At 35.4% G+C, this 19,597-nt stretch overlaps 1 protein-coding gene across 1 annotated transcript; it reads right to left on the reverse strand.

Moving 5' to 3' along the window:
* Positions 1–372: 372 nt before the first annotated feature.
* LOC143716302 (alpha-2-macroglobulin-like protein 1) lies at positions 373–18,423 on the reverse strand. Its single transcript, XM_077208775.1, has 36 exons — positions 18,230–18,423; positions 17,086–17,269; positions 16,609–16,765; positions 16,425–16,477; positions 16,275–16,295; positions 15,994–16,162; positions 15,823–15,907; positions 15,585–15,708; positions 14,562–14,667; positions 14,365–14,477; positions 14,006–14,173; positions 13,679–13,897; positions 12,993–13,056; positions 12,723–12,868; positions 12,460–12,609; positions 11,249–11,434; positions 11,067–11,157; positions 10,857–10,989; positions 10,495–10,720; positions 10,254–10,380; positions 9,592–9,713; positions 9,220–9,271; positions 8,490–8,573; positions 8,145–8,321; positions 7,743–7,824; positions 6,940–7,096; positions 6,056–6,130; positions 5,764–5,926; positions 4,128–4,321; positions 3,812–4,027; positions 3,438–3,556; positions 2,258–2,348; positions 2,095–2,163; positions 1,644–1,749; positions 1,290–1,338; positions 373–549 (listed from the first exon to the last, which is right to left on the reverse strand). The coding sequence occupies exons 1-35, from the start codon at positions 18,358–18,360 to the stop codon at positions 1,298–1,300; spliced, it is 4,401 nt and encodes a 1,466-aa protein (XP_077064890.1). The 5' UTR covers positions 18,361–18,423; the 3' UTR covers positions 373–549; positions 1,290–1,297.
* Between the last annotated feature and the right edge of the window lie 1,174 nt (positions 18,424–19,597).

Raw genomic sequence — 19,597 nt, forward strand, 5'->3', positions numbered from 1 at the left:
TTTTAAAATGGTTTTTGACTACAACTTTCAAAGACTCAAGGGGGAAAGCGGTACAAGATATCATTGGGTGTTACAACAGTAAACAAAAAGTTTGAAAGCAGCTTTTTTGTTGGCGATAAAATCTTGTTTAAAACTTTAGTTGCTGAACCAGAAGAAGAGATTAATTAATCCACAATGTCCTATCAGTTCTACTTCTAAAAATATCAAGTGCTTTGAAATGTGGTTTGGCTTGTGATTTTCTGCTGTGATTTCATTCATGCATCAGAGGGCTAATATGCACCCTAAGGTCTAGTTTATTTTAATATCCAGACATTTTCAGATGTACAGTAATGATAATAACAGTAGATTATAAATAATAACAGGATGCAAATGTTTTAGATTCAAAAATTGTCAGATTGTTTAATAGCAATTAAAATGCATAATCAATTTAGTGATGCTATATTTTTGATTTTCGAAGACAATTTTACAAGAAAGTTATAGAAAAACGGCTAAAATAAGGATTCATTTAGTCTCTCCATACACTCAGCCATCAGCACTTCGGATCATCATCTGAAAAACAACATATTAACCTTTTAGCAAAGCCACATACATGTGCGTGATTTGGTGCTCAGGACAGTTCTTAATATCAATGTTGAAAACAGCTTAAATGGGGTACGAATTTTCATGAATTAATCATTTTTTAATTGCCAATGTGTGAACAGCTTGTAGTGAAACTTAAAAAACTAGACCTTCCCTGACTTCCTAGATTGTCTATCAAAGCCTGCAAACATATTTTTATATGAAGAACGTTTTTGCCCGGACAATCATAAGTATGTGACGTTTACGCATGCTCCAAAAAACCTCTTCCATACGACACATGAAACAAATGATTGTTCAAGATAGGCCAAAATACCTATTCTGTACTGTAATGTCAATGTGTCATGCAAAGAGAAGGGATTAATTCAAACTATAATCTCAATTTTATAATCAAACTACATAACAGTGTCATTTTAATGACCTCATCTGTCAACATGATGCCAGTGAAGCAGAACCAGGTTCAGTCTCATGTGTGAGAACAAGCATTAAGTTGCCTGGCTGCAGTTCGCTTTACGGCCACCGGTGTCGCTAATAAAAGTGTTTCTGAATTCTGTTTAGCTCCTCCTTATTAAATAAAGTTAAAAAGAACAACATTTGTTTAAAATAGAAATCTTTTCTAACATTATAAATGTCTTAACATGGATTTGGGTATTCAATAATTTAAATATGCTTATGAATTTTTATATAACCTGGTCAACAATTACTGTACTTACTGTAGTGTTTATGCACATGGGGAGGTGTAGTCAATCACAGCCAATTCACCTGGAGGAATAGAAACACAACAAAGTCTTTTTTGTGCACTACATTGTTGAGCTTGCCCCAACAAAATAAAAATGTATTATGCTAAAATGAAATACAGGCTCGTGAAGCACAATTACGCAACACGTATATCATGATGTCACTAAGATTTATGAAAAACAGGAAAAATTGGTTTTCCCAATTTAATTATTTATTTTTACTTCTATTTTTTTACATTTATTATCATTTTTGCTGGGTTTATAATAAAAACCCTCTATTGCATTTCTTTTCAGACTTTATCGAGTGTACAGTGATGAATAAACACGTACTGATCTTGTAGTAATCATAGACTATCACTACAGCTGGTTTCAGATTCTGCACTGGGACGTCCTGCAGGAGCTGCAGGCTGATGGTCTTCACCTTCTTCTTTTTCAGCTGGACAAGAAAAGAAAGTTATTTTGATGTAAGATTACGAAGAGATTTATTTGCTATCGGGCACAAACATAAAAACGTGCGTTAAGTACACGGTTCCTTTTGATTTCATATTGAATTTTTCCCTTTAATTGTAAAAAAAAAAAAAATCAAATCTTTATTTAAATAAAACAGTTTGAAGCAAGATTACGAAGAGAAACAAATGTGTAAGAATGTTAGAATACGTAAACAAGATTTTGATTTCATATCGATTTTGATTTCATATAGAAATGTAGTGTCAATATCAGCAATCCATCCCAAAGATGTTTCAAGCCCCTCAAGGTATTTTAATAAATCTAATACACTCACCCCATCCAAATATATAATGACATGATCCTCATCCAGATCCACTCGTTTGATGGTGGGGTCTTCCTTCAGCTGTGGAGACAGAGAAAGGAGAGATTGAGAGCGAATCAAAAACTGCCTGCAGTACTTGAGTTCAAAAAACCAGAGCCCTTCAAGTGTCACTCACAGCCTGCAGAGACGTCTCATCCTGCTTAAACCCAGACAGCAGCCTGATGTTAATGATCACCATGTTGGTCTCCTCTCGTGTGCCGTCATACCTGTCATACAATCGCTCCAACAGTCACAAACAGGGTTCACAACCACACATTGTTCTGCATGTAGTTTGACAGACAGCAGGCTAGGTTTATTAGGCCATAAAGTAGGTTCCATATTCATTCATTATTTCTTTCTTTCTTTATAGAATCAAATGTGTACAAGTTACTAATTAATTTCCTTATACTTTTAAATTAAGCAGTATAAATCTATTTCTAATGAATTTCTATATTCTATTTTATATTTCTATATTTATTTGTATAGACATTACCATTCAAAAGTATAATGCTGGTAAGATTTTTTTACTTCTTTTTTTTAGGTCTTTATGCTCACCAAGGCTGCATTTATTTGATAAAAAATGCAGTAAAACAGTAATATTGTGCAATATTATTATAATTTAAAATGACTGTTTTCTATTTTAATATATTTTAAAATATAATTTATTCTTGTGATGGCAAAGCTGAATTTTCAACATCTTTACTCTAGTCCAGTGTCACATGATCCTTTAGAAATCAGTCTAATATGCTGATTTGCTGCTTAAGAAACATTTCTTATTAATATAATTTTGCAACATTATAAATGTATTTACTGTTTCTTTTGATCAGTGTAATGCATCCTCACAAAGTAAAAGTATTATTTTATTGTGAAAAAAACACAGATCCCACATTTTTGAACAGTAGTATATGTTTTTCAAATGTATTGTTTTTTTCTTCTTTTTTTTGTTGCTAGTTTATAGTATTTGCATGCATAGTTAAATACTTTTATAGTGTTTTAGTTTTTATTAGCTTAAAAGTTCTCTTAGGTTAAAAATTCTTCAACATATCTGTCACAGGTTTCAAAGGACATGATGGTGAGTAAATAATGACAGAGTATTTATTTCCGGGTGAACTATCCCTTTAAATAATAATAGCATGTATAGTAAGTATTTAAATAAAAATGATAAATAATGATATAACAAATGAAATTTGTTGCAAATAAGCATGTTACAAGTGCTATACTCATGAGGGCTGTTTCCATTAATTAAGACAGTAATAATTAAATATACTATTCATTTTATTACAAGTAATAATAAAAATAACCGAAGTATGGCTCACCGGACAGTGGTGGTTAACGTAAAAGCTGCGTTCCATGTGTTGTTGCAAACCCCAGTATTTGCTTTGACGTTGAAGGCCAACGAGTCCGGAGGAGGCGGGATATTGTAGTGCAAGGCGAACTGAGAGACCAATAACAGAAGGATTTCATCACTTACAGTAGCTCTTAAAAGGATAATTCGCCCAAAAATGAAAATTAAGTCATGTACTCATCCTCATGTCATTCCAATGACTTCAATATATGATCCATACAAGAAGGAAGGAGGTCATACATGTTTGGAACAACATGAGGAGTAAATAATGACAAAACTTTCATTTGTGGGTGAACTATTCGTTTAACTTCTCAAACTGTGCATTATAAGAGGCAGCGCACAGACCTGCACAAACACACAGCCTTTGCCTTCTGCTCTGAGCTTGTATATGCCAGTAGTTTCCTGAAGCTGTTTCTCCTGGTAAAGCAAGCGGTTGTTCCGGTTCACGGTAAACTGGTTTTTCTGGCCTGAGGGAGAGGTCACGGTGACGGTAATAGATCCTTCTGGATTGTAGGTGGCAGCACTGTACTTAGCGAGGGCCTGGAGTGCTACTACAGTATCCTGTTCACAGCAAGAGAGGGAGAGCGACACCACTTACAGTCAATAATGAGAAAACTGATCAAATGTCTAAAAAAAAGCTGCATGAGATAAATAACATTACCTGGGTAGAGGAGAATCCTCCATAGGCGTTCTGCTGCTTGCTTAGCCAGTGCACTATGCCAGCAGAGTAGTTTAGTCCAAATCCGGGTAGAGCGGGTCCCGAGAGCAGCGCAAGCAACACGTAAGCACTCATCTCTACCTCCACAGAGCCCACCGTCTGAGCATTATTAGCCATAGTCCAATATCGTCCAACACCTGACGTGATAACAGCAAGAACACATAAGACTAGAACATTGAGGTTTTGTGATCGTGTTTTTTTAAAAGCTAATAATCTAGAACTGGGGTCCATAGAAATATGTGTTTTCTTCTCTGTGAAAAATAAGGAATTGTGGACACAAATTAAGACTTTGTTCACTCAGTTTTGTTTAATCGTGGCCACAGTTTAACTACATTAAAACAAGGGAATGAATTACTACACTGTAAGAAACAAATCTATAGAAAAACAAATCATATTCTGGCAGAAAATGACCTATCCCCTCGTTTCACAGACAAGGTGTAAACCTAGTCCAAAACTAAAAGGCATGTTTGAGCTGTTTTAACTGAAAATAATTTGCACTTGCATATCTTTAAATATGCATATCTGTAAAATATGTGCCATTGTTTATCTCCAGATGCATACCAGTAATGTTTTTTTTTTCTAATAAACATTTATAAAAATTACTAAAATGTCCTTATTAAATCAGGCCTAATCCTGGTTTAGTCTAAGCCCTGTCTGTGAAACCAGGCCTTAATGTTATCTGTTTATGGACATTTCATTCAACCCTAAAACACAACACAATGCAATAATTCAAAATACACGTAAAGCACCTGTGAATAATCGAAATGGAAAATTCCTTCACATTAACATGAGGCTGTATTTTACAGACTTTTTTCTGCAGTGTACAATGTGGCCACGATTGAACTAAAACAAAGGAATACATTTATAAAATGTGGAAACGTATTTTAAAAAAAAGAAATTGGCCAAAAAATGAATTGTGGGATTGAATTCTTAAAGGGATAGTTCACCCAAGAATAAAAATTCTGTCATAATTTACTCACCCTCATGTCGTTCCAAACCCGTAAGACTTCCGTTCATCCTCGGAACACAAATTAAAATCTTTTTGATGAAATAGAAGCGATCGATTCTCTTCAGAAAATTTGGACTAAACCGCTCGATTCATAAGGATTAGTTTTACAATCTCTGTATAAACTTTTTGAAGAGTCAAAGTGGTTGTTGCGTAGGCTGTCAATGGAGGGACAGAAATCTCTCAGATTTCATCAAAAAGATCTTCATTTGTGTTCCGAAGATGAACGAAAGTCTTACGGGTTTGGAACGACATGAGGGTGAGTAAATGATGACAGAATTTTTTCAGACATTTTTAGGTGAAGTAACCCTTTAATTTATACATTTATGAATAAATATTTTTTTTCATGTGCAGGGCTCCGTACTATAGAAATACATTTTGAATTGAATTGAAAACTGAAAGACATAAGTAATAATTGAATTTCTTGGCTTTAATGAAGTATAAAAGTCAATTATATAATTTAGCAAATGCAAAATAGAAAAGCTTTTATAAATGAAAAATATAGTAACTTTCTATGTAAAATGTCTTTTTGGAAAATATAGATTTTGCTCATAATCTAAAGGTGAATGGTACCTTCTCTTTTGGCCTGCTGGTTCAGGTTGGAGATGAGGTTCTGCCTCATCTGCACATCTCCAGCAAGAGTGAAGGTGTAGGACAGCAAGGCGGTGACATAAGTGTTGGTAATGTTACGCGAAGCCTCCTTTAGACACGCAAGGCTTCTCACCACCATGGCATCCTTACACAGTATACAAAATACTTAATGAGTGTGTGCTTCCTTCATTATTCACATTATCTGTATTGAGTTAGAATGATCTGTGACTACAAAAGTCCATCCCTTAGGACCCATAAGGAGGGGTTTACTCACAGATGTCGGTACACCTAATTCCAGCAACGCTGCAGTGATGTATGCAGAGAGAGTGACTTCATCGCTGACGCCACCCTGTAAGAGCAAAGCATCATCAAAGACACTTCCGAACCCTCAGCACTTCAATCTCCTCCACTTATTGCCGTCTAACTGACATTTCCAGAGTGTGAAATCCAGGACCACCAGACTAAAGAACCGCTTTCCTCCCCATAAATGGCTCTGATCCATTACCCCTCACCGAATCATCTCCTCATCCCACTCGTCGCTGTGACAGCTTCTCAGCTCATCTCATTTTTCTACCATATTTCTGAAATGGTATTTGATATTTATTTATCTGAATTTATGTAGAAAGTTACAAGATTTAATTGTTACTCTATGCAGATGACATTAGAACATCAAAAAAGTTTTCTTAATCAGTATCAATAGATTTGATTTTTTCCGGTTCAAACATCTTTAAAAAGAGATCTGAGAATTAAAAATTTGTTTAATAAAAAGGATACAACTTATTATATAGCTTGTACAGTGTATTTTAAGCATGAACCTCACTAAATCCTGATACATAGGCTCCTACTGCACACCGCAAAAGAAAAGCCCTGCAGATACCAAAGTTCAGTTCATGTGTGCTGTCAAGTGAAACCTTGATGGATGGAGTTTTAATGGCTTGATAAAATATCTCTGCTGAAAAATAACATCTTGACTGAAACTCTTTGATCACACTGGTCTTCCAGGCCAAAACTCTTATAAAATCAGGAAACCCAACCAGATAAAGTCCAGCTTAGGATCTAGAACAACTAGATCTGATTAAACCAGGTGAGACATTAGGCCGGTTTAAGATGTTTTTCAGGAGCAGATAAAGGAACTGAGCACGACTCTTCTGTTCTCACCATCATTTGAATGTGGTAAAGCCTCCCAACAGAGGCGAAGCAGCCGTTGTCCATCTGCTGTTGACCCAGCCAATCCTTTGCCCTGTCGATGTTGTTCTGATCTATAAATACGTACTTCTTTGCCCCACCGAAAGTCTTCATCACAAATGCAGTTAGCCTGAGGAAACAATATAAATTGCTGTCAAAATTCCTACACTTCAGTAAATCTAAATCTGCCTTAAAGTGCTGTGGTGAAAATCAAGCTTTTAATGTTGTTGATATGTCTTAAGAAAAACCATGAGCAAATTCTTAAGACAACACCTTTGCTGAGTATTTTCTCCTTAAAACTGCAGTGAACCAAAGAAAGTCTCAAAAATGCGGTTTGAAATCTCTGGTGTTTCTGACATCACAAACTACCTTGTAACCAATCACGTCAACGCATGATCGCCAATCAGTGGATCTCTGAGCTGCTGCGAGTGAGTGGAGGTGGAGATAATTTGCATATTCATAAAACCGCGTATACTAAATCAGGCAAGGGTGTAGAGTTGATTCAAGCTATTTGAAGGCATGAAAAAATCTTGGTGATTGTAATTTCTTTGGTGAAAAAAAATTTGGTGATCAAAGGTGAGTTTTAAGGGATACAATTTTGACTACAGGGGGACTTTAATAGTTTTCAGGAAGTTTCCTTGTGTATAAAGTCCATGTGGACTAAAAACACCTGACCAGAAAGGCATTAAATCCACATACTGAAAGCCAGAATCCACAGCACAGTAAGTCCTAAGTTAAGCAACTGAATGCTTTCATTGTCTCTGTTTCAGACTCACCAGGTGTTACCAGAAGGATCATTCATCCCAAAAGCGCTGTAAGATCCGTCATAATGCTGGTAAGTCAGCTGTCTCTGATAGCCTGCAACACAAAAAGGATTTTACAAATTTTTTTTAATAGGGGTTCAATATTTCTCTCATTAAGTTATGATTCACCACTGAATTTTTAATCAAATCCAGCTGAGGAATGATGCAATGAGAGTTTTAGTGAGCAAGTTGACGTTAAAATATCAACGTACTTCATTTTTTATTTAAAAACTGCAAAAAACTTGACAGCAAACAATCATTTCCTAACAGTATTTATCTCTTCCCCACTAAAACTATTTAAACTTATATGTATTTACTGTTCTGTAAGATGCATTCATGCACAATAATCTTTTATTTCATAACAGATTTCCTCACCGCCCTCCAGGAAGGTTTTGGCTCGGTCTTTAATCTCAGGAGTGAGTTGCCTGCTGCTCTCCAGGTACTGAAGGATGTAAATATTGGGGGCAAAAAGCAGCATGTTCTGCTCTCCACAGCCGTATGGCATAGCCAACAGATTACCAATGTTCTTCAAAGCACGACCCATCAGATCACCTACGGTCCAAAGAGCCAGAGGCATAAAACCATTAGTACGATTAAAAATCAGAAAACCTCATTATGAGAGGAATTATATTTATAACATATAATTTCATATTTATGTGCTAATATGATGCAGCAAAGAGTGTACATCATGTACATTTCCCAGCATATCTTTAGACTCACCCAGAACAGTGACGAAGCTTTTGGCAGAATCCTTGACAAAAATTTTGGGTAGAGTGAGGGAGATGGATGACTCCTGTGGACGGTCTAATGGAATAGAGAAAAAATGTCAAAACACTTGCTCATGTTGTACTTTCATTTTCTCTAATATCTTGTAAAAAAAGAAAACATGCAGTAGGGTTTAAAAGTTAAAATTGGAAGCTTTTTTGAAACTTCGAGTATTTTCATATTTTTCAATTGCAATACCTTGCTCATAGGCCCTGTTTACACCTGGCATTCGTCAATCTGATCACAAGTGGACGATGCTAAATACAGGTGTAGACAGGGTCTAAAATGTTTTGAGCTTGTCCACTTTTGACCACTTCCAGAGGTAGTCGACAACGCATTCGAATGAATTGCTTTTTTAGTGTAGACGCTCATGTGGTCGAATGTGTTCGAAAAACCACAAAAGACTGCCTGCTCTGCGCCTACTAACCTAACGCGTAAACATTATGGGAAGCGCACTAGTCAGATGGGATTTAAACTTTCGTCCATTAGATTGAAAGATCTGAAAAAGCACATACAAGAAGTGGTCGAAAGTGGACAAAAGAGACCAGGTGTAAATGGGAATGTGTCTCCCTCATCCACTTGTGATAAAAAGAATGTTTGCTTATTTTTACAAAAGTGAAGGTCAAATAATTCAAATTTTTTATTGGTTAAAATAGACAACACAACACACTGTAATGCCACTAACCTGTTAAGCAGACGAGTTCATTCTGAGTGATGGACTGTTTAGTTCCTTCCGCCTGAGATAGATGGATGGATGGATGGATGGATGGATGGATAGGTAGATAAATAGATAGATAATACATCGAATAAATACATTTCACATTTGCATTCAATTACTGTTAACTATTTTACAAAGACCCAAAACTATATCCAAATAGCTACTATCTAAAAATATCCTTTAGAATAATAAACACAGTATGACCGATGAATTTGTGTTATGAAAGTGATTATGTAACGTTCATTCCATGTTGACTTGTTAGCTTGGTGTTGGAGATTGAGTCACAAGATTTTAGTAAGCCTGTTTTTAATAGCTCTCATATACAGTAAAGTCACGTACCTCCACCAGAACACTCTGCATCACAGTATCAATTCTGCCTTTGTCGGGAAAAGTCACCACTTCATTTCCACACAGTTCTCGGGTTTGCACCGCCTCAGCGCGCACTGTAATGTTCACCTTTCCTGTAAAACACACACACACACCAGTACACAATGATCCTTTGTGTGGATTTAAGTTACAGAAGAAAAAAAGTGCCCTGGGGCCTGCGTTAATACACAAATCTGTGACAGTCTAGGCTGTTAAAGGGACAGTCCACCCAAAATGTTTTAATTCTGTCATTATTTACTCATGTCCTATATGATATTCTTTGTTCTGTGGGAAATAAAAGAAAATATCTGAATAATGCTGGTAATCAAACAGTTTTGGCTTCCATTATATAGACAAAAAAACATACAATGGAAGTCAATGGGCACCAAAACTGTGTGGTCACCAACATTCTTCAAAATATCTTAACAGGTTTGGAATGACATGAGTAAAATTAATGACAGAATTTTCACAATATCCCTTTAAGACATTTTTATTTTAAGCGTGATACAAAGCCCTAGTGGAAACAAGGTTCAAACATTAAATAAACTTTTCAGTTTGTGGAACCAATTTGAAATGAAAATGAAATTTCTGTTTGTTTTTGCTCATATAAATAGATGTCAAAGTATCTGGCTTACCCAGGGCAGAAGGCGTAACAATCCACTGAAAGGTTTTGCTCTCTTCAGAACAAACACACTGAGTGTATGTGCAGCCTTTACACGGCCGAGCAGTGAACTGCTGTGAGTCTGCCAGCGTGACCTTCACCTTTATTAAAAGACACAGAGATTTTGCATAGTGCCAGTCTACAGGAAACGGTTTACTACAAACGCTTGCAAAACCACTCCAGGACATGCAAGTAAACAAATTACAGGGGCTTACCATGATACATTTGGGGAGGTAGTTGAATACAGAAGCTTTGAGAGTGAATGTCTCCTCACGGATAACAGAGTAAGGGAGGGAAAGGCTCACAAAGAAGGGCTTGAAAGCAGTGAGATTGATGTTGGGGGCCAGTCCAAACCCGGCAGGGGATGTGCAGAAAGCCCCTGCAGCCCATTTAGTGATGGTGTCCGGGACAGTCTTTGCAACATCCACAGATCCTGATTTCCTGGTGAATTAAAAAATGCAAATAGTTCCCAAAAAAGGGCTGCACAAAGGCCCCTCCCCCCAAATCAGAAAACAAATGCGAAATAAATAACACAACTTTACTGAGGAATAGTACTGCCATGGTACAAGATACATACCCCACAGGGATAAGATCCCATATCCAGGTTTCCGGAAAGAATTTGCGGATCTTCCCAGCAGGATTTCTCATATTTGCACCAGAACCCATTACCTCTGGGGCCAAATCAAAGCGCCCACCATCATCCACTGCAGCTGTTCGAATTGACAGTTTGTAAATCCAATAGATAAAAAGGGCATTTCTAAATCCTAAACAAAATCAAATTACTTACATTCCCTCATCACCGCCATGTCATTGAAAATCTCAGTACAAACAACAGGTGCTTTCACATCAGAGTTGGTAGCGATTCTGATTCCAACTTCCTAGAAAAAAAAGCAAGCTTTATGTGACGGATAGTGTACAGTGAGGCTGACATTGGAAGACCTCTGAAATAAGAAGTGTAGTTTATCTTACTCTAAAGATGTTGTAGACATCATTGTTGTTGCTGTAGTAAGGGTAATAGATCCTGCGCCTGCGCCTGCGTCTTGCAGGTTCAGCAAATTCCCTCTCAAAAGGATGCGGGCAGGGGTAAGGCTCCATTATTTCCTCAATGTTGTATGGGTACCCTGACAAAAACGGGACTGGTAACATTCCAAAGACCTGTTGAATAAGAATAAGATATTGATCTGTAGAATTGACAATGTAATCTCCTAATAATCACTGAAAAACATTATTAAATTGCCATAAGAGTGTGAATAATATGAATAATATAAAACTCCAGTTTAAAGCACGTTGCAAGTTCTTAGAGATGTACTTGTTGTATTCATAGGTTTCATGAGGTTTTGCGACATTTGTTGCCTTTTCAGAAAACTATTTTCTATTTAATAATTAAAAAGGTGTAACCAATAAGTACAAAGTAATGACATATTTTCATTAAATCACATGAATTTTGCTTTTAAAAAAACTTTTAAAATATTTTTCAATATTAAAATTGCTAAATTTTTAGGAAATCATATTTGTAATGTCATGTTGTATAACCAATTAAAGTAAAAGGTAATAACGTATTTTCATCACACCAAATTACTTATTTTTACTTTTAAAATATTAATAAACTGTGAAGCAGTTTTTTAAAAATATTTTTTCAATATTAAAATATTATTTTTTTGCAAAAAGTAATAACATATTTTCCTTACACTACATGAATTCTGTTTTTTTTATATATTAATAAGCTGTGAAGAGGTTTTGTTAAATTCTTTTTTAAATATTTTTACAAAAATGTGTCACTTCTTATTTAATACTGCAAATAATATTTCTAATGTAATGCGTAACCACCAAGTTAATTTTCCCCACAACATGATTTTTGTTTTTAATTTTTAAAAAATAGCAGTGAAGTAGTTTTGTTGAAATATTTTTTAGAAATGTAAGTTTCTTTTCAAGAATTGTATTCTTTTAATAAGCCTTTTTTTTTCATTATTAACTTGTTTTATGGACAGCTGTATCACTTAATTTTTTTACTTCATGTGCCCCCAAAAATCGATCTAAAAATCAGAATTTTAACTGGGAAATTAAAAACATGCTTATTGTGGAAGAGGTGTATTGAAGTGTATTCTTTTTTTTTTCAACTCATTCAACTGGTGAACTCATCTATTAGTTATAGTTGTAATGTAAGTTATGATGTAACATACAGCGGCTGCATTGAGCTCGGCCTCTGGCCTCAACAGAAGCACGCTCTGATCGATGGCCCGAACGGAGCACAAGGAGCCAGGACTGGCTTTCAGGTTAAGAGATGTCTTCTCTCCAGGTAGTGCCGTGAGAGACGAGAACTTTAAAGACACCTGAAAAGCACAAGCACAGTCTCATCACACATTCATGATAATAAAAAAAGATACATAAAAGCTTGAAGGGCACATTGAATTCTGAAATGGGATTTCATGTGGGATTTTCTGACCTTGTTTGGCAAACATTCTTCAATGGGGAAGTTCATACTGTCTGCTACTGCTTCTCCATTGGGAAGAACTGTGTAAACCACCACCTGAGCGAATGGAGTCAGAGCTGATGTCTTCTTCAGTGAGAATGTCAGCTCTCCTTTGTTTTCTATTATGAGAGAGAGAGACCATTTGTGTGTGTGGGGGGGGGGGGGGGACACAGGCACCATTAAAATACACTTGTTGTACCCTATACAGAACAATGTAAATGTTGTTTAAAACAAGCTGTGTACCTTTTCCGGTCTTCACACTCACGGACAGACGGCCATTTAGAGCCATGCTGCCTTTGGAAAGGACCTGGAAACCAAAAGGTAAATAATTACTGACAATTTATGCAATGCTACAGAGCTCTACAGCTTGATTAACATTGCGATATTTTTCATCATCATTTCTCCTCGTGTAATACAGTTACCCTGCAAAATTTAGGAAACCTTCAAGAAAAATTCTGTTTCTGAACCAAAAAAGGGGTAGAAACACTGATATTAAAATTATGGCCAATTATTTTCATATTATGGCAGCAATGGCTGATATTAAAAGTCTAAAATATTTTTGTCTAAATAAATTAAAATTAAGAATTACAACATTATACTACACAGTATGAAAAAAAACTGTTATTCATTTTGAGATTAGCTAAAGATTACATTTATCAATGTTTTTTGGGTGTATTTAAAATGAAATTTAGGTGAGCATTAATCTAAATTTAACAATTGGGGAAATAAGCTTGGAAAATTCAATGATATAATAGAAAGGTTAAATATAAGGTTCCGATATAAACCTGTACAGATAAGCTAATTAATCTTTAATATTGGCTATGACTAAAATGGTACTGATATACTGTGCTTCGCTGAAAATGGTCAATAAGCTTGTTGAGCAATAAAACAAATGACCAAGAAAAATAGAGTGTCAATATTAAACGTACAATATAGAAGAAATCCAAGATGTTCTGGCCTGGTTTCAGTGCATTGCCCTGAATGGTGTAACTGGCCACCACAGTTGCATCACTGTTACAACTGAGCTTCCCTGAAGGCTTCGTCAACATCAGGAAACTTTTGCTTTTGGAGTAAAAGGGTCTTATGTAGAGGTAGCCTGATGGATTATATCTATTACCCCAATAATCAGTCTGCTCTTTTCCTTGGACCTAATTAAAAAAAGTTAGGAAATCATTTTATGTGAAATGTTACAGTATACTGCATTATATAGGCTACATACTGTAAACATCATGTTATGAAACAAAAACACGACTGACCTGTAAAGTCACAGGTTTTTCTGACCACTCAGAAGTGTTGAAAGAGAAACTAGCAGAACCAGTGCTGTCTGTCGTCAGTGTCACATTAACAACTCTTTCACCGTTATCTGCATAGACAATCACTGGCTCATTTTTCATGGGAGTGGACTGTTGATTAGTGACCACAAACTGTAGAGAAAGATAAAAAATGATTAGCTCAAACAAATGTTACACTTCCTGTACACATTATGGCTGTGCTAACTGCTAAACATGTTGTTTATGAATGCTGGTACCAACAGTTATGGTACCACAATGAACTTTATTCTAACTTTATAAAGATACATATGGACTGCAGAGTTTATTTTTGGAGCAGCTTTTACCTTTCCCTTAAAGAGCATGCCAGGCCTGTATGTTTCTGATGTGTCCTCAAAGTTAACATTGACATAATCACTGGTAAACATAGCTGTAGTCGTAGTACCCGACACAGTTATCCCTGGAGGAACAAAAGACCATGTTTCATTACTCTGTATAGATAGGATAATTAAAATAGACAGCAGCAGTTGTTCTACACTCTCACCTGTTCCAGACTCTTGCACTTTACAATTCACTTGGACATTTCCTCTGAAATTTAAGCCAAATTCTGTCATACTGACCACCCATGACCCACAGCCAGTCTTGTCAGTCTAAATAAAGTAGAATTAAATGAAAACAGTAATTTAGACTTTTAATATACTGACCCTTGTGAAAAAGAAGTATACTTCAGCAATTTTTTTAAAAGGGTCATTCTTACAGAAATAATATACTTTTAGAACATACTGTAATGTATGTAATGTATTGTAACTTTAGTACATCTTTAAATGTAATTGCATAATGACTTCTATTGTCTTTGAAATATGGTTAAAGTGTACTGCCAAATATACTGAGAAATTGAAATTTAGCACATTTGTAATGTATTATTAACTTTAAATGTAATATTGAATAACATACTACAGCTAAAATTATATTCAAGAACATGTGCTTTAGTGTGTTAGCCAACACATCTAAATAAGTTTACTTCTTTAAAGCATGACAAAAGATTTTTTATTTATTTATTTAATATGTATTTTAGTAAAACGTAAAGTAAAACGTTTAATTTTACATTACATTACTTTTGAAAAGTGTACTTAAGAATGTTAAGAAACATTCATGAAAATGTTCTCTCTTTCAGTACAGTATACTCAAGTGGCCTTTTATTTCATTTATATTATGTTATCTGCAAGTACAGTTTATTTTTAACATTTGAAGTACACTACAAGTGTACATTCAATACAATTAAGAGCACTTTTTTTCACAAAGGGATAATGGTGTAAAGCAATAGTTTTTATATACCTTATGCTGTTTATAAAACACTAGCAAGTTTTGTCAGAAATGCTGCTCACTAAGAAATTGCTATAATATTATTATCAGCTATTTTGGCATTACTATTAGCTCATTGTTATTTCTTGGACTTGGGACCTTATGTTATATAAAGATGCTTAATAGAATACATGCTAATTAGTACAGTGTTTTTAGGATTACAACCCAAAAGGTAATGGTTTTCTGTGTGCAGAAGGTAACTTACCATCATTGAATATGACTTGCATGTGTCAGTCCTTTCTTCAGGGATTCTATAATAATAGTAATCCCAGGCATTCCCACACACTTCAGCATTCACAGACCCCTGCACAGGCTTCCCATAAGTGTATCTACAGACAGTGGAAAAAAAATGTTTTTAATCAGGCTGAACATATCACTGAAACAAAGGTATGTGCCTATTTTTTTTCTGTAAAGAATTTAACATTATTTGAACAAATTCTTACTTTGCACAAACTTTCAGAGTGACCTCTTTGTCCAGGACGGTTATTACACTTGGAAAATTGATTATCACTTCATATTTTGGCAGAACTGAAAGAGACATGTGGGAAAAAACTACAATATATATAGCTGATCAATATTGGATTGGCATATAAAAGCTGATTTCTAGTTCTGACCATATTCTTTAATTTCAAAGTTGTGTGATGTTTGGTGGTTCTTCTCATCCCAAGCATTGATCGTGTAGAAACCCTGAGTGGCTTCTGGAGATATGGAGTGGAACAGGTCCAAAATGCCAATCCTTGTTGACTGATTCAACCACTGACCAATGCGATTCGAGTTAGGGTCCTAAACAACAGTAGCACATGATGAAAAAAAAAAGCCTACAGCGCTTTTGCAACTGCATTTAAGTGAAGAAACAAACAATGAACCGATCATAGCTGCTTGAAAGTTTTTTTACCTGGAGTTCTACAGTTTGAAACTGCAAGACAAAGACAGAAAAAAATATTTTCAGTTAGATAAAACACACATTATTTTATATATATATATATATATATATATATATATATATATATTTTTTTTTTTTTTTAATAAACTGAATTAAACCTACCACTTGATTGCGAGGCAAGAATTTGGAATCCAGAGACACAATGCGAAATTTAACTGAAGAAGAGAAAATATGAGAGAATATTAACATGCAATACAGAAAGATTCACAGGTTCAGATTAGTAAATATGAGTACGAGGACTGACAACTGAAGCTATTGTGGAATAATTTGGATAGAGGAATTTTACTTGTTTGTCCTGGCTTGTAGATAGGCCTGTCTGATTGGATGAAAATAAGATTTTGGGGGGGGGTTATTAGGATCTGAGTTGTTTTGTTCAGGGATGTTGTGCCTCCTCGGATTGCAACATTGACGGATGCCACAGACTCCACAGTGACTAGAGGGACCTGGAAGATACAAAATGAAATAGGGAACAAGTACAACTCCATGATATAACTCCACTAAGTGAACTGAAAACATCATCAAGACTGCAGGGACCACTGAACAATTCCATAATGAAAAGAATGTGCAAAATTAATAATAAATGCAAGTTTTAGGGTTTTAGTTGCACAATAACAATATTTTTTATCTTTAACATTGATGTAATTTTATAAGTGTTGTTTAGACATGATGTATACGAAAGGCCATGATCTCTATAACATAGCATTATCCGATACACTACAGTACACTCTGTTTTGTTAAGCTATATTGAGTAGCCTATACCAACCTTAAATGGGACACATTTGTAGAAATCCTTTGTAATGGAGCCCTGTTGTAGAATGGTCACATTTCCACTGTCAGACCTCAAAGTTACCATTAAAGATAATGGTTCTTTGGCCTCAAGGATCTGTGCACACAGAGTCTCTGTGCTGCCACTCACAGCCTGGGAAGTGACAGCCACCAGGTAAATGCTTAAAAAGACAAAACACAGAGAAATGTAGAATTACGAGTTTGGTTGATGCAGTATAAATGTGGCAGTATAAATTACCTTAGAAATAAAAAATACAAATTAATATATTTAACCAAACAATAAATTGTGCATAAGACAATACATAAGTTTGGAGTAATTAAGATTTATTTGAAAATAGCATTTTTTGTAACATTATAAATGTCTTTATTGTCCCATTTGAGCAATTTAATGTGTTCCGGAGAAATTAAAATTCTTTAAAAAAAACATAGGCCTACTAAATTTTGGTAGTGTTTCAGTTACCACAAAAATATTAAGCAGCACAACATTAATAGTAAGAAATGTTTCTTAAGCACAAAATCAGCATATTAGAATGAATTCTAAAGGATTTTAAAAAAAATTAAAAAAACGAAATTATTCCAGACTTTTATTATTCCACTGTATAGTTCGTTATATATTTAAGTAAAAATGTTTTGTTTTTTTAAGTAAAAGGTAAAGCTTTATAATTTATGAGGGAAAGGGCATTCCCAGAATTCCCTGCACAAAAATTCACATTTGATTCTATTTAGTATTTTCAGTTATTTAGTAAACGTTTTAGCATTAGTTAGAGTTGTGTGAGACTAGTGGTGTTTTGTGTTTGTATGGGTAACGCCGGGCTCTGTCATTACTAAGTTGATGGAGAGGCCAATATTTTAGCTCACAGATTTAATAGCTAAAACAAGCTGTCATTTTATAAAACAATTTAATGTAAAATACGGTGACCAATGCTCGTCATAATGTTTTTCCCCCGTAAATCTAAAAAAAATTACAGAGTGAGAACACAAAAGTGCAGTTGTTCTAAACTTTTCATGTCTTCACTGTAGTTGTGAAAGACGCTCGTCTAGTCCTCGACCTGCAGTTTTCCTCTTTACTCTACCTTCTGTTATGTGGTATTTGTGAAGATAATAATCATAAAGGCTCTTACGGATCAGTGGCTCCATTCGTTAACGAGCATTGAATCAGCAGCAGCGGCAGTAGCGACAGCAGCAGCATCCTGTGACTCCTGAGCAGTTTTTCCGGCACATGCGCAGAGAACTCGGCCACAGATCCTATCATTCAAGTGCGCACTTTTATACACCTCTGCCTCCTCCCTGTCGACCCCACCAAGGCAAGTTGTGCAACTGGTATGAGTTGGATAAATTGGGATACATTCCTCCTGAGTTGTGTAACAATAAATTGGAGTGATTCATTAAGATCAGTTGTTGCAAAGAGGCTGAATGGATTAGCCTACACTTTTTGTTGCAAAGATTACTTTTACAAACAATCTGTATTGATCATTCAGTTATTTGACACTTGGAAATGTTATAAATTGCAAACAATAAAATAAAATATAAAATGAAATAGATAGAAATAGGTATGCAGGTACCATTTATTCCAATGACTTTTAACCCTTGTCCCTTGTCCCTCAAGCTTCACAACCTTAAACTATTAAACTACATCATAAAAATTATGTTACTGTGAGGGTTATGAAAATAATCTTAGGACATTTTCTCTTCATCCACATGTTCAATGTGTATACTATAATATTCGTCAATATTCAAGTTGCGTCCCACACAGAAATAATCCAATGTTTAGTATAATGTTATGAAAATGTTTCATGCAGATGTTACAAAAATATCATTACTTTTATTAGTTGACAGTTACAGGTGTGACAACATGACAACCACTGCAGAAAAATCTGCATGTATCATGTGGAAGAACATAGAACCATTTGAAAATTTCATGAAATATGAGACGGCTACATATTCAGTTTGAAATTGATGTAGCCTATTTGCAACTATACAGACATTATCAAGAGTCTTAAACCCAAGTTTTGATTGTCATACATGGACAAAGACTCATAGCATTTAGTAGGCTATTATAGTTAATTTAGTAGGCCTATGTTCCGGAGCACAAGAGGGTGTGGGTTGTCACATGTGTATTTGGAAAAATCCAGTGGCGCAACTTTGTTTTAAAAAGTGGGTGGGACAAGAGTGTGTGTGTGTGTGTGTGTGTGTGTGTGTGTGTGTGTGTGTGTGTGTGTGTGTGTGTGTGTGTGTGTGTGTGTGTGTGTGTGTGTGTGTGTGTGTGTGTGTGTGTGTGTGTGTGTGTGTGTGTGTGTGTGTGTGTGTGTGTGTGTGTGTGTGTGTGTGTGTGTGTGTGTGTGTGTGTGTGTGTGTGTGTGTGTGTGTGAGGGGGGATGGTATATAGTATAGAATATACAATAGTATATTGTGTTGAATTTGTCGTTCAATGAGATTTGATCCGACTATTATCTTTATTTGGCCTACTTCAATGGTCCAGTGGCAGAACT

This window comes from Siphateles boraxobius, unplaced genomic scaffold (assembly GCF_051911475.1).
Source record: "Siphateles boraxobius isolate OS27281-9 unplaced genomic scaffold, OSU_SipBor_1 6, whole genome shotgun sequence".
Lineage (NCBI taxonomy): Eukaryota > Metazoa > Chordata > Actinopteri > Cypriniformes > Leuciscidae > Siphateles > Siphateles boraxobius.